The sequence below is a fragment of the Nelumbo nucifera genome, chromosome 4 (assembly GCF_055504915.1).
Source record: "Nelumbo nucifera cultivar China Antique chromosome 4, China Antique-T2T, whole genome shotgun sequence".
NCBI classification, from domain to species: domain Eukaryota; kingdom Viridiplantae; phylum Streptophyta; class Magnoliopsida; order Proteales; family Nelumbonaceae; genus Nelumbo; species Nelumbo nucifera.
In genome coordinates, this window is record NC_142652.1 from 33,531,160 (window position 1) to 33,546,791 (window position 15,632).

General features: G+C 42.3%; 1 protein-coding gene across 1 annotated transcript in view; it reads left to right on the forward strand.

The window, feature by feature from the left end:
* The first annotated feature begins 9,462 nt into the window (after window positions 1-9,462).
* The window catches only part of LOC104609987 (putative clathrin assembly protein At2g01600), a 37,102-nt gene continuing 30,932 nt past the window's right edge, over window positions 9,463-15,632 (forward strand). Inside the window, exons 1-3 of the mRNA XM_010276441.3 lie at window positions 9,463-9,737; window positions 9,907-9,976; window positions 10,067-10,164. Coding sequence (XP_010274743.1) covers window positions 9,648-9,737; window positions 9,907-9,976; window positions 10,067-10,164 — 258 coding nt within the window. The 5' untranslated portion in view covers window positions 9,463-9,647. The remainder of the gene's footprint in view (window positions 9,738-9,906; window positions 9,977-10,066; window positions 10,165-15,632) is intronic.

Here is a 15,632-nt window from a genome sequence, read left to right on the forward strand (position 1 = left end):
GGCTTCAGCGGAGAAGAGGTCAGACCCCTGGGAAAGGTCACAGTACCTGTGGAAGTCGGCACGTGGCCTAGCACGGTAAGACTCAGTCACGATTTCTTGGTGGTCGCGACCCCTCCCCCTACAATGCCATAGTAGGTCGGCCGATCACCCACGCTTTAAAAGCCGTGGTGTCCACTTACTATTTGGCCATGAAGTTCCCAATGGACTTTAGCATCGGGGTAGTGCGGGGCAACCAGCTCGAGTCCAGCAAGTGCTACGTTGCCGCCCTCAAGGGAAAGGCCAAGGTAACCGACGACCTCGAACTGGAGCGACCAGTGGAGCAGAACAAGGAGCGAGCTGTGCCAATAGAGGAAACTGTTCCTATCCATGTCTCGACAGGAGACCCTGCCAGATCACTTCAAGTCAGAGCGTCCCTGGAAGAACCCTTGCGATCCGAACTGGTACGCTTCTTACTCAGTAACTTAGATGTTTTTGCTTGGTCCACGGCAGAAACGCCTAGCATAGACCCTAAGCTCATAACTCACAAGCTCAATACTGACCCTGTAGTTAGGCCCGTTAGACAGAAGAAACGCAACTTAGCCCCAAAACGCTGGAGGGCGGTCGAGAAGTTCCTCGCAGCAGACTTCATAAGGGAAGTTCATTACCCGAGCTCGGTAACCAACCCCGTTCTGGTAAAAAAGGCAAACAACAAGTGGCGCATGTGCGTCCACTACACCGACCTGAACCGAGCTTGCCCAAAGGATTGCTTCCCCCTCCCTCGGATTGACCGCCTAGTAGACGCGACCACGGGACACGAGTTGCTAAGCTTCTCGAATGCCTACTCGGGCTACAACCAAATCAGGATGGACCCAACCGATGAGGAAAAAACCGCCTTCGTAACCGAGTTCGGCCTATATTGCTACAAAGTTATGCCCTTCGGACTGAAAAATGCTGGGGCAACCTTTCAAAGGCTTGTGAATAAGCTGTTTCAACCCTTAATTGGCACGAAGATAGAGTGATATGTAGATGACATGGTCGTCAAGACACTGTTTTCGCATGAATTAATACAAGATCTGCATTCAGTCTTTCAAATTTTGCGTCAATTTAACATAGAACTAAACCCAAATAAGTGTGTCTTCGGTGTCACCTCGGGTAAGTTCCTAGGGTACATCGTCAACCGGCGTGGTATTGAGGCCAACCCGGACAAAATAAAGGCCATCCTAGATATGAGACCACCTCGAAAGGTAAAAGAGATTCAGAGGTTAAATGGCAGAATAGCCGCTCTGAGTCGTTTTATGTCTAAGTCAGCAGACCGTTGCTTGCCCTTCTTCAAGGCAATAAAAGGCAAAGGGTTCGAGTGGAACCCGAACTGCCAGCTCGCATTTGACAAGCTCAAGAAATACCTCGCTAGTATCCTGGTGTTGACCCGACCCAAAGAGGGCGATGTTTTAGAACTGTACCTCTCGGCAAGCGACGAAGTGGTCAGTTCGGTATTGATAAAAGAAGAAGATCGGATCCAACGACCCATCTACTATGTTAGTAAAATATTGCAGGGAGAAAAACAAGATATCCGGAGATATAAAAGCTAGCCTATGCGCTGGTCATTGCGGCCCGCAAACTCCATCCGTATTTCCAAGCCCATACCATCATCGTCCTCACTGACAAACCCTTGAGGCAAGTATTACTCAGGCCCGAGGTCTCTAGATGATTGACGAAGTGGGCCATCGAACTCAGTGAGTACGATCTCCAGTACAAGCCCCAAACCGCTATCAAAGCCCAAGCCTTGGCGGATTTCGTTGCAGAATGCACGTTTAGCTCCAAGGTCCTTAGCCCGGTTGAGCACGAGACCCCCAGTTCAGGTGAGCTCAATGCTCCCAGGCCGGTTGAGTCTGAGCCCTGTGAGGTTGCACCCAGTTCGGTATCTCTCCTGGTTAGGCCAAGTGTGAACTGGGATGAAGAGCCATGGATCCTTCACGTAGATGGCTCCTCAAATCAGTAGGGCAGCGGAGCCAGTGTAGTTCTTCGCGGTTCGAGTGGCACGAAACTGGAGTACGCGCTACGCTTCGAGTTCGCGGCATCCAACAATGAGGCGGAATACGAGGCGTTGATAGCAGGACTAGCTCTGGCGCAAGAGGTAAGGGCAAAACACATAGTTATCTGCAACGATTCCCATCTCGTGGTCAACCAAGTTACAGGGGAATACGAAGCCCGCGAGCCAACTATGATCGCCTATTTAGCAAAGGTAAAAGAGGCTCTACTTAGCTTCCAGTCACACTTCATCAAGCAAATCCCGAGGTCAGAGAACGCTAAGGCCAACGCCCTGTCCCGACTAGCCAGCACCAGTGACAACACCATGAGAAGTGTGTACGTAGAGGACTTACCTCAGCCTAGCATTCTCCGGGGGGCAGAGGAGGTCATTTCTGTCGCCCAAGCAGAACCGAGCTGGATTGATCCACTCGCGAGCTTCCTGCTACATGGAACCCTCCCCGCAGAATGCAACGCCGCCAGGAGGGTAGAGCGCCAGGCAGCCAAGTACGTCATGATAGATGGACGGTTGTACCAAAGATCCTACACGCTCCCCTACTTGCGCTGCCTGCGACCTCCCGAAGCCGAGCTCGTACTCCGCGACATTCATGAAGGCCTATGTGGCGGACACCTGGGGGGCAGGGCCGTCGCCCAGAAAGCACTACGACAGGGGTACTATTGGCCAACAATGAAAGCAGACGCCGTCGGACTAGTCAGGAAGTGCGAGAAGTGCCAAAAGCACGCCAATATTCACCACCAGCCCGCCGCCGACCTCAAATACCTCACCAGCCCGTGGCCTTCGCACAATGGGGTATCGACCTGCTCGGGCCAATCCCACCAGCAACAGGAGGAAGGAAGTTCCTAGTAGTGGCAGTAGACTACTTCACCAAGTGGGTTGAAGCTGAAACTCTCGTAACCATCACAGCTCAAAACGTCCAGAACTTCTTTTGGAAGAACATAGTGTGCCGCTTCGAGCTACCTCGGGTGCTGATCTCTGACAATGGCAAGCAGTTCGAGGACATCAAATTCCAAGAGTGGTGCCAAGACATGGGGATCCAGCAAAACTTCACGTCGGTTGCGCACCCACAAGCAAACGGTCAAGCAGAAGTCACGAACAGAGCTATCCTCCGTGGACTGAAAGCTAGGCTAGACCGAGCTAAGGGGTTATGGGCAGACGAGCTGCCCAGCGTCCTATGGGCATACCGAACTACAGAGAAGACCGCCACAGGAGAAACTCCCTTCATCCTCACCTATGGCACGGAGGCAGTCATCCCAGCCGAAATCGAAATCCCCTCACTTCGGTTGGAAGTGTACAACGACAATACTAATAACGACGAGCTACGTACCAACCTCGACCTACTTGACGAGGTGAGGGACCTCGCATACATCAGGACCGCAGCGTACCAGCAAAGGGTAGCTCGATACTACAATGCCAGAGTTAAGAGACGAAACTTCCGCGTCGGCGACCTGGTTCTCCGCAAGGTCATGTTACTTGAACCCGACGTTGGCAAACTCGGGCTGAACTCGGAAGGACCCTACCGAGTAAAGAGAGTACTCGGGGGAGCATACGAGCTCGAGACCCTAGAGGGTAAACAGATACCCTGGGCATGGAACATCGTCAACTTAAGACGATTTTACCTATAAATGATCAAACTAAGCAGGCCATGAGCCACTACCAGAGCCTAAGGGCCAGAACGCCGAGCTAACAAAGACTTCGGCACCCTAAGGCCCAGAATGCCGAGCTAACAAGGATCTTGGCACCATAAGGGCCAGAATACCGAGATAAAGAGGACCTCAACACCTCATCAACGAAAGCAATCTGCACAAGTATGGATCCTGAGGTGCATATTCCAGGGCCCAATTCAGCCTATGTTAACTAACCCGGGCGGAGAACAGATCGAGCACATAGCCTTACTATGTTAACTCGCCTCGGGGCCTAAGTCTAGCAATTCGGTGACATAGTCAGCTCGGCGAGAAAAGAAAATAATTGCCCAACACTTTGCCAAAAAAGGGGAAGTATTCATTGCAAAATGAGCTTATTTACACTTCATCCAAAAAACAAAAAACAAAAACACAAATGAGCTCACAAGCTCGGAGGTACATCTTCCTCGCCTTCAGAAGAGACTTCGATAATACCCGAAGGTCCCGGTTCATCTTCGGAATCCGCGCCATCATCAGCTGTGGTAGCCATCTCCTGAGTGATGCGCGAAGTGGTTATGGCGCTAATGTCGAGCTCGGGGTATGTGTTCCTTATCATCCATCGGCTCAACTTGAAACCCCTTCTGTATGAGGCCACCATCATGTCGTCAAAACGCAGCGAAGCGATGTAATCCTTGACGGCTTTCACCTTCGCCTCTTCAACGGCCTGGGAGAAGATCTGAGTCTTCTCCCAGATATCTTCCTGAAGGTACTCGACCTGATGCTCCAGATCCAACTTCAGATCCACCATGTGTCTCACCACCATTCCTAAGGCCTCTTTGTCCCTCCGAGACCTCGTTAGCTCGGCTCGCGCAGCACGGGAAGCCGCTTTGGCAGCTTGCGCTCGCTTCAAACCCCTCTCCGCCTGGATTGCCAAAGCGTGGATAGAGGAGTTCACCTGCCAGAACGAGAAAAAATCAGCTCGGTAAAAAAAAAAAAAACTACTCCGACTTACCACCATGGCGTGAGATGCATCACGAGCGCCTATGAGATTTGTAGGAAGATCGGTCCATGCTGCGACCTCCTCGGGGCAATGACACCCGATTTGGTGAAGGTAATGATACCTGAACTGGCAGAGGTATGGAAGTAAGTGTATAGGGTGATTATAAAAGACCCCCATCTCCCAAGGAAGGAAGTATGTGATTCTTGCGCTTTCTGATCTTGAAGTTCTTCATTTCCCTTGCCTTCTCAAGAGCACTAACTTGAGCTTCGGAGTGTTCCAACCGGGTTCCTCCCTGGAAGTCTCCAAGTTCTTCCTTGTTTTAGGCACCTCCGATTCCATCAGAGGCGAGGTAACCGACAGGTAGGATCGACCGGATTGCGCATCATCATCTACCATAATAGTATTTTGTCCAAATTAAATATTCATATATGATATAATATTTGAAACTTTAGGTTATGAACAAATTATTTTCTAATCAAGTGGGGTTAATCCAAAATTGACACATTTATTAATTGTGTTAAATGGATTGACATGAAAACAATTTAGGTAAACTCAAAGCTATTAAACATTGTATTGTGTCAAAAATTGTCAACTCGAAATTGACACGTTTATTAGTTATGTTAAAACGGGTTGACATGAATACAATTAAGATAAATCCAAACTCACTAATATTGTATCGTGTTTGACTTATGTTCACATATCATGTCAAAAATTGTAAGCCCTGGTTTAAATATGCCCAATAATAAGGAAAAAAATGCTATGGTTGTGGTTGCATGCTTTAACCCTCCAATTAGAGGTGGATTTGAACTGAATTGAGCTGAATATTTGATCATTCGAACTTGGTTCAATAAAAACACAGAAACTTGAGTTTGGGTATGAGGTTGATTTGAACTAGAAATATGAATTTGAATTTGGCTTGACTAAAAGCTTATATGTTTGAGCTTGGCTTGGTTCAATCTTATTAATGAGCCAAGGTTCATATAAAAATAAAAAGGTATACATGTAAAAATTAAAAATTTTACATATAATATAAACTCGTCGATTAGGCTCATGAGCTTTAGCAGCCGAGTTTTATTGAGCTCAAGCTCGGCTCGAAGTGTGTTTTAGATTGGGACAAATTATCAAGTTTTTCATGTACTGATCCCAAATAACTTGTGAAAAGTTCAATTTATGTCTACACTATTCAAATTAAATATAAATACACTAATATTTGAAAAAAAAAATCATTAAACATTGTTTTACTTATATTTTATTGGTGGTTGCATGCATGCGACCAGTTGTAACAGATCTTTATAAACTATCAAAAAGGAAAAAGGAAAATTTGATATTAGTAATGAATATGAATCCATCCCTCCAAGTCTACATTCCATATCCTCCTTCATCTCTCTTTAATTAAATAAAATATAAGCCAATATTTTATAAGAAATTTGGCAAAAAAAAATAAATCTATTATTCCATCTATTCATTTGATATATATAGTGCATGTGCACATGTGAATGGGACTGAAATCATTGCGGTGGTTGCTTCTACTAAAATTTATTTTATTCTTCTTCTGTTCATTGATAAACTGATCTAGATACTATACAGAGTCAAAGCTTGGTTCTCAACCAGTGTTATGAACCTCAACCTCACCTAAATGCTGACTATAAAGATAACAGACTATGATATCTTTCTTTCTTTAGTCTAAATAAATTAAAGCACCGGCCAATGGTTTAAGCCTATATAAAAAATGAAACCTAAATTTACCAATTCGACATGTGACGTATAATATGCTGAGATTTCCACACTTAGCGATTACTTTCCTAGGTGTATTTTTTCTGCTTTACAGAATTTAAATAGCTTTGGCATGTATAATTGCTGTCCGACTGGCCAGATATAACCCAAAATAATGTTTTTTAAGTTGTATTTGGACGGACCAACTGATGGTAGCACAGTGGGTAGGATCTCTGACTAGGGACCTGACATCAAATCCTGCTGTCACCAAGGTTGGGGATGCCGTGACAGCTTTAACCCTAACGTCTATTTCAATAAATTCAATAACTAAAAAAATAAAAATAAAAAAAATACTATTTTTGCTTCTAATAAACAGTCATGTGATCTTGTCTTTCAACATTTTCCACTTAATTTAGGTTATAACATTACTATTTTTACATGAAAAACAAGCACTTCTTAATGAAAAGATTGATTAAATAAATAGGTTGCAAAATATAAAGGGTATTTTAATAAAATAAAAACTATAGGGTAGGTTTAAGTGAATCCATGAAACTATAGGGGGTGTTCTAGTAAATGATCCAAAAAAAGTCTTATTTAGACTACTTTTAATTGAAAATGTCATAAGGTTATTTCCATTTTTGTTTCTCATGTGGTCACAACCCGTGTATAAATTATGTGATGAGATTTTCATTAGAGTTGTCAATGAGTCAGGTCTGGTTTGGGATATAATGTACCATTATCGATTATTATTAATTAGTTTCGTATGTGTTCGGGTCATGGCTGAGTTGGCCCTGAGAGACATGTGGCCGCCCAGTCATCGCCCGATCAACTTGACCACGTTGGTATAGTTCGGCCACATTGGCATAGCCCAGCTACGTCGGCTTAGCTCGGTCGAGCTACGCTACTATTGTGGCCCCCCATCTTATCCTCTCAGTCACGTCAGCTACACGTCACGTGGATAAACACTACAAATAAGATGAGAGAGGAAGATAACTCCATTGAGGAATAGGACTCTACCCCGAAAGCCCAATCCGACCAAGACACGGATCTTCAACTATAAAGGGGCGGTCCCCGCTCAAGGTAAAGGATTCAGACTTCTGACATCCATATTGTTACTCTGCTCGGACCAACACTTTTATTGCTCGGCCTGACCATCCACCACCTCCTACTGACTTGAGCGTCGGAGTGCCTACCTGGGGATAACTCCTTGGGCCTCTGACATCTTTCTTGATCATAGGTCTTGAAGTGTGGTTCCTCCTTCCACCTCGGCACCGCCCTATTGGCAAGGACTATCTAATTGCCCTCCTCAATTCATGCATCACCTCGGATTGAGCAACATTAATATGATAGGTCTCTAGACTCTAGAACTGTCCCAATTAATTAATTAGGACAATTGGGTCAGACCCGATTAGACTTGATTATCCTAGAGATTCATAATTATGTATGATAATAATAACTTAAAAATTTATTTTTGATAATATAATTTGAATAAAAATATACTAAAATGGCAAATTATTTATGTGGTGACAAAACATGCGTTTTAACCGAAAGTTATCTTATGACTTTCATTCACATTAAACATAACAAAACTCATAAGAGAACCAAGAAATTTTTATATATTATTAACTATATAATCAGTTTGTGTATGAATGGTTTAAAATGACAAAATATTAATAAGGCTAAAACTACAATGGTAGTTTTTAGTTCTATTGTCGTTTTTTGAGAAAATGGTGCCACATGGAAGCTAACATCAATGATTCGATTTCAGTGGCCGAAGCTGCTGTTTGATTAGCCGTTTTTTCAAAAAGGTATAATGAAAAGAAAACACATTGATTATCAGAAAATAGGCCACTTTGAGAAACATCAATTTTATTTTATTTATTTATTTTTGCATTGAACAACCATTGCAAGGAATGATTGTTGACATGGCTCTGACTTACATGGTGTTTGGTTCTGTAGGTGTTTATTCAATAAAATGCTACTACTTAAGTGTCACTTCAGCAGCTATCATCTATTGCTCTTTCGTATGTATCGAGAATGATAAAAGTGGATATCGGTTTTTATGCATGTCTATCGTTTGGGGAAATTATTTTTTAAAGCTTAAGCATTTTTCACTGTTACACTGATGTGAAGGCTAGTAGTGGTGCCTAATTGTCATACATGATTGTAATTATTATCTTTACCGGTTTTGTAAACAAATAAAATACAAACATTTAATGAAAAAACATAAATAAAATCAAAGACATACTTAAAAATCGTTTTCTCAAAAAATGGTAATGCAACCAAAACACCTTCAAATATTACGGACAATTGCATTATAAAATGACAATGAAACAAAGATACCTCTAAACACTTCCAAAACTAGAACTAATATAATTGGTTGGGATCCATGGAGAGCCCTCCTTTTTTCACACTTCGTGACCTACTTACCTACATGCCTTTTGTGCTTTACAGAATTCCTTTCTCGTGGTGTTTCACGTTCAGTCGTTACAGAGGCCCAGTCCAAAGCGATTGGTCCCAAAGACGGTTCCTTCTGCTCCATAAAAGTTAAAAGCAGTGACACCCAATTTAATGTTTAGCAATTCACAAGGCAGCACGGATTTGCCACGTGTACTATTTTGGTACATTATTTCATGAGAACGCTCCGACACTTGAGTCCACGAACAACACAATCCAACCGGGTTGCTCTCAAGCAATCAAACAAGTTCTGATTACTGGTCAAATGGTTCTGTACTTGGTTTCCGCCTTCTAGCATACAAAACCTATGGTCTATAAGACGTTACTGTCTATAAAAGGAATTATCATGACGCATTGACGCCAGAGCAAAAGACCGAAAGAGGGCCGCTAAAAGCCAACAAGGCCGGAAACGGAAAGTAGAGGCTCGCAGTCGCAGACAGAACTTCACGCTCACGCGCAGCGGCTTCTGGCTTTACTAGGTGGGCCCCACACGACAGTTTTATGTGGTGCTAGACTCTGGAAAGCCCTCGTTCAGCCAAAAATTGGCTTTCCGGTAAAGTAGTAGCTAGTGAAACTGAAAGCAGCTCAATCAAAGCTTCAACCCTCCCCGTTCCCGAACGTGTTAGTTGATAAATTCCATTCGCGCTGTAAAAAGTGAAAATACCGAAAGCGAGAAAACGGAGGGGAGATCCTCCACGTAAGAAGAGGTAAGAAGAACAAGAAGGAAGAAGAAGAGAGGTTGACACAGAGAGAGGGAGAGAGCGATATCATCGGCGACAGAGAAGGGAGGAGCGCCGCCGACGGAAAGAGAAGCCGACGGGGAGACTGACACATGGCTACGCTTCAGACATGGAGAAAGGCTTATGGCGCTATCAAAGATTCCACCAAAGTCGGTCTTGCCAAAGTTAACAGCGAATTCAAGGTTTTATCCCGATTTACACCTTCGATATTTTCCATTTTTTCCTAAAAGGTTTAATTTTTACTGTTTTTTCCGTCTGTCTCACTCTCTGAAGAACAACAATGAGAAATCATTCTGTTTTTCTTGTGGATTTGATCTTGATTTTGGAATTACTCGTTGTTTGTAATGGAAGGATGTGGATGTTGCGATCGTCAAAGCTACCAATCATGTCGAGTCCCCGCCGAAGGAGAGGCATCTCAGGAGTGAGTATCTTTATTAGCCCGGTTTGGGTGGTCCTGGTTTGGCTTTGCAGGATTTCGTTTTAATTTTGTAAAGTAATGAATTCTTTGCAGAAATCTTGGCGGCCACATCAGTGATGCGGCCCCGAGCGGATGTTGCCTACTGTATACGTGCCCTTGCCAGTCGGTTGGCGAAGACGCACAACTGGACGGTATGCTTCTCTTCTTCTCTTGATTCTGTGAGAATGACAATGTTTAATCAATTAAGTTTGGATTTGAAAGAAATAAAACTTGGTAAAGCGAAAAAGAAGGGGAAATCATACTTTAGGCCTATTGCATGGAAAAGGATCTAATCATCTTATCTGCATAGTCCTCGTTTATTTTGTCAAGGAAACGGATGTTATCCATATGGACTTTAAGAGCATATATTGGCCATTTTATTGCTATAAAGCTTAATGAACTTCTTCCCCAGTTTGAATAGAACTAAAAATCTTTATTGTCCAAGCAATTTAGGCAACTTTTTTAACTTTTATTTTCTGTTTTGCTTTTTTGGATGGGTACATAGAAGAAGCAGAAGATAGAAGTTTCAAGATGAATGTTTTTCATCTATTCATTTGTTATTGTCTAAGTACATTTCCTTGATCTCACCCCTCAAGTATGATAAGAAGAGATGATGGTCATCCTTAACTAATTATATATCCTATTCAGTTACATTTATTTACCTCCATGAATATCCTCTAAACTTGCTTCATAATTAATGGCATTCTTCAAGTGATTCTGTATCTTTTAGCTAGAGAGGGAGTTGAGAGGGGAGAATTATATGGTTACCCACCTTTGCAGGTCAATTTATGGGTAGGTTTGTTAGAGGGTCATCATGGTTTGCCTTTTTTATCTTAAAGAAAAATCTGTTTATCTTGATTATTGGTCAGAAAAGAAGCAAAGACAAATTATTTGGGACTGTTGGAAAAAAAATTTGGGAATGATGTAGAATCTTGACTTTCTTTCATGTGCAATCTGGATCTGGAGCCAATTCAGAAGATATAAAAGCAACATAATCTCAGAAGTGACATAAATGTTTAGTTGTTCATTAGGGGAATAAAGAAAAAGTTTCTGCAAAGTGACATATAAATGCAGTTTTTCTGCACAATGGCATAAAGTTTTTGGGAGTGCAGTTATGCTTTCCTGAGAATGTTGGAAACTTCATAAAAAGCTTGCAGCTGGGATGATTTAAGCAGAAAAGGAGAAGTGGCATGGGGTGTTATTCCTTTGGCCTGGAATGAACTATGTGGGTGGAAAGAAATTCTAGAAATTTTGAAGGCAAAATGAACTCAGAGACCTCAGTTGTAAAGGCCTATGGAGCAGAATATACTTGTGGGTGGCAGTACATAGATGTTTCAGGGTCGCCCATTATTGTTTTTTTAATTACTGACACTTTTTTTTTGTAATTATTGTCAAGTATTCAATTGTATAGTGTTACACTTGTATGGCGCAACAGCTTGTTGTGATTGGGATATTGCTTTTGTATTGCTTCTTTTCTCTTTTTGTTTACTATAATACTTTACCTTTATATACATATGCATGGTGTCAAAATGTAATTTGTATAGAACATTGGGAAAAATATAAAAAAAGGAAAAAGCAAAAGAATGATGGGAAAAATGAGTGTGTTTTAAAGGCTTTGGTCTAGCAAGTGTTTTAAAAGTGAGAATCACATTTGGAGTGCAAGAGTTTCCTAGATCCTAAGGTGCACACCTGAATCAAGTAAGGTGTCACTTTTGAAAAATTAAAGGAGAGACTTAATGTACAAGAATATGGAAATCTAAACTCTTGAAGCAATAAATATTTCAAAAATCTTATTGGCTCAATTGATCAGAACATCATCTAATGAACATGAAGGTTATTTCTTGTATGTTTAAATCCTAAATAGGCTAAACTGTGTAAACTCAAACATCATATAGACAACCTACAATATAGTATGTATGTTAATTCAGCATCAATTTTTATTTTTGTTTTTTTGGATAAGAAGGAAAAGAACTTTATTGATATAAACTTAGGAATTACAAGAGATTGGGTGTAAATTCCACCCCGAAACAACAAGAGTAGGGGTGCAACTTGGGTGGGTTCATACCAAGCCCGAACCGACCCAGCGCAAAATTTTACACGGGCTGGGCTTGGATTTTTGATCCTCGGGCCCAAGAAGTCAGGCTTTTTTATTTTTTGGACTGGGCCTAGCCCTTAGCTAACTAGAGTTCAGCCCAACTATGCACCTTCATATATACATATGTATATATGTAAATTTGCATGCATATTTACATATACATACATATATATATATATATATGTGATAAGCATGCTCTCATTTTTGCAACTTCGATAAGAGATTCAGAAGGCCTTTCCTTTAACCTCAATTTTCGCAAAGAGCTAAGAGACTCAGAACTTTCCGAAATCACCTCCGTACTCTCTTAACTCTCACTCCACTGAAGACAAGCTTATTTGGTCTTTAACCCCTCAAGGCTCCTTCGCTACCTCTTCTTTCTTTCAACACCTAACCACCGATCCACCGAACCACCCCCTCTCCTTTTTCGGGCAAAAAGATTTGGCTCCCCACAGTCCCTCCTAGAGTTTCTTTCATGATTTGGGAGGCTTTTTGCTCAAAGTTGAATACTTGTGACAACCTCCAAAAGAAGTTTCAAGGCCATTGTTTTATCTCTCCTATATCTATCTGATGTGCTACAAGGATGGTGAATCTATTGGTCACCTGTTTATTAATTATGTGGTGGCCAGAAATCTTTGGTAGTTCTTTCTCGATTCCTCAGTTGGAGGCAAGTTCAGATGGACTCCCCCTAATTTTGTTATAGAGTTTATCAACTCTTGGCAAGGGCTAAAGATGATTTCGGGCAAGAGAGGAAGCTGTTTTTGGAAAGCAATTGTTCATGGTGTCATGTGGAATATGTGGGAGGAAAGAAATAGGAGATTATTTGAGGAGAGCTACTCCTCCATGGAGGTTCTTCGAGATCGAATTCTGGCTAAGACCCTGTTTGGCAATGTTCCCATCTGTTCATGTTCTTTTAGAAATTCCTATGCTAGAACAAGAATTTTATTTCTTGCTCCTTGGGAGTAATAGAGGCGTTTGGAAAAATGTTTTTCGAGAACGCGCTTTTGTTCTACAGAAATAGAAATGGTGTTTGGATACTGAATTCAGATGAAAAGAAACCCCACTCAATTGACATAATAGAAACCCCACATTTCAAGATATCCAACAAAGTAAAAAAGAAAAATAATATGAACAAACAAATTCAGATGATGGAAACTCGACATCTATTAGAGATGATTGTTGTCAGAGATTAGTTTGGGTGAATCTAGCCAGAGCAACGACGAGTAAAACAAAGCAATGGCGAGTAAACCAGGTATGACGAGAAGGAACACACCTACATGTTTACATGAATCTGGCTGGAAATATCGCTAGAGCTTTGTAACGTTCGCTCGCCATCTGGTTGTTGACATAGCAAGAGCCAAGGGAGTTCCCTCCTCTAAGATGTGCAGCGGCAATGAGGTTATGTTGAATGAATGAAAGGTGGTTGTTTAGGGCTTGTTTCTATCATTTCGCATGAAATACCAAACATACCTCTCTCACGTGGGAATCAATGGCACGTGTTTGTTAATATGCATTAACGTTGTGAGAACCACGTGTTCTTCAGGAACATGTTCTTTGAGAGTGTCGATTTATCACTCCCAAAGAATGCGTTCTTTGGGTGCTGTTCTAATGTGAGAATAGCTTGCTTCTTTCATTTTTTTGTACAAAATGCGTTCCTGCTCCATGAGAACACTGGGAATGATAGAAACGTTCTCACGGAACGTTGCCAAACAGGGCCTAACATTAGCATCTGGATGGTGAATAGCAAAATCTTCGAGGGTATCAGTCGGGTGACATACATAGTAACTGGCATGCTCTACTATCAAGCTCTCCTTTTCACCCTCAACCTCTTAAAATTGCCCCAAGACAAGACTGAGTTTATTCTAAACTTCAATAGCAGTTTTAGGAGAGCCTCTGAGGACAGATCAAAGGCTGGAATTGGAGGACTGATTCGAAGAGCAAATGGAGAAATGATTTGGGCCTATAGTGGCCCAGCTAAGGCAGAAGATGCTTCTGATGCAGAGGCAAGGGCCCTCTTGGAAGGCCTCAGAATCGCCAAATCGCAGCAGCTCAGCTGCATTGCAGCGGAAGGTGATTCGGGAAATGTTATTAACTGGGCTTCAGGACAGATTTTAGACCCATGGAAGCTATCCCATCTGTTAGAAATCAGGGACTTGCCTCTTATTTACACTGCAGCTTTAGATGGATTCCTAGAGAATTAAATCGACTGACTGATAATCTATCTAAATGTGTGCTGGGGAGGGATTTTTTGTATAGCTCCAATACACTGCCTTCCTAGAGGGCTGTGTCTTTGCTTTTGTTATGTTTAAAAGGTTTCTACATCCTCTCATGTACATCCCGCCCTCCTTTTTGAATGCTTAATGAGTTCAGTTATCTTCTCTCAAATATATATAATTTTAAAGTGGGTTCATTGACCAACCCAAGCCCAGCCCCAGGCCCAAGCCCAACCTGAGTTCATCAAATTACAGTGCGGGCTGTGCTCAGTCCGGGTTTGGGCCTTAAGCCCAAATTTTAGGGCCGGACCCAGGTTGACCATAAACCCGGCCCAACCCACCCGACTTGCACCACTAAACAAAAGATTACAGATTTGCCCAAAACATTTGCCGTCTTACAGCCCCTTGTTTGGCCAAGGAGTCTGCCATTCTGTCTTCTGTTCTTCTCACCCACTTAAAGGCAACATTTGGCTCCCTTGTTAAGCTTGCAATCTCCCTGAATTTATACTGGAAGACTCAAGGAATATGGATACTGTTTCTAGTCCATGAGATGACTACTTGGGAATCCCCTTCCTCCCCTAGATGGAAACCCAATTGTTTAGCAAGCCTTAATCCCTGCAGTAGACTGACCAGGTCTGCTGTCAATGCATCACCATGCTCCAAGGGTCCTGAGTACAAAGCCACTGCTCTACCTTCAGGATCTCTGAAAACACCCCTACCCTAGTATTGACCAGAAAAAAAAAACACCCCTACCCCAGCCAATCCCTTATTGCCAATAACGATTCCATCAAAGTTGAGTTTTAGGAAGTAAGGGGTTGAGGGCTTCTAGTCCATAACTAGCCTTGCCCTTTCTTGAGCCGATAAAGCCACCTCTTTCTAGGTTCTCAATATATATAAATATATATTTTGATCAATAACAGGAATCCATTAGATTAATAAAAAAAATGTGGTTACAGAACTCCAGAGAGAGATAAAAAGGCTTTAACTCTCTCCAAGAGGACAACAAAGAAAAAAATTACAAAATAGCCCAAAACAATTGGTCCCTTCTCACCCCCTGCTTTGCCAAAGCATCAACAAATGCATTTGCTGTTCTCTTAACCCACTGAAACTGGATTTCCAGCCCTCTAGTTAGCCACTTAATCTCCCTTCTCTCATTAACAAATTTCCAAAGTCTTCTTTCTGTAGCCAGCTTAACACCAGCTTCGAGTCCCCTTCAATGACTAACTTTTGTATATTCAGTTCCTTAGTCTTCCTTATACCCTCCAGTACAGCATAAACCTCAGCTTTAAGAGAGTCCCTGACCCCAATGAGACTT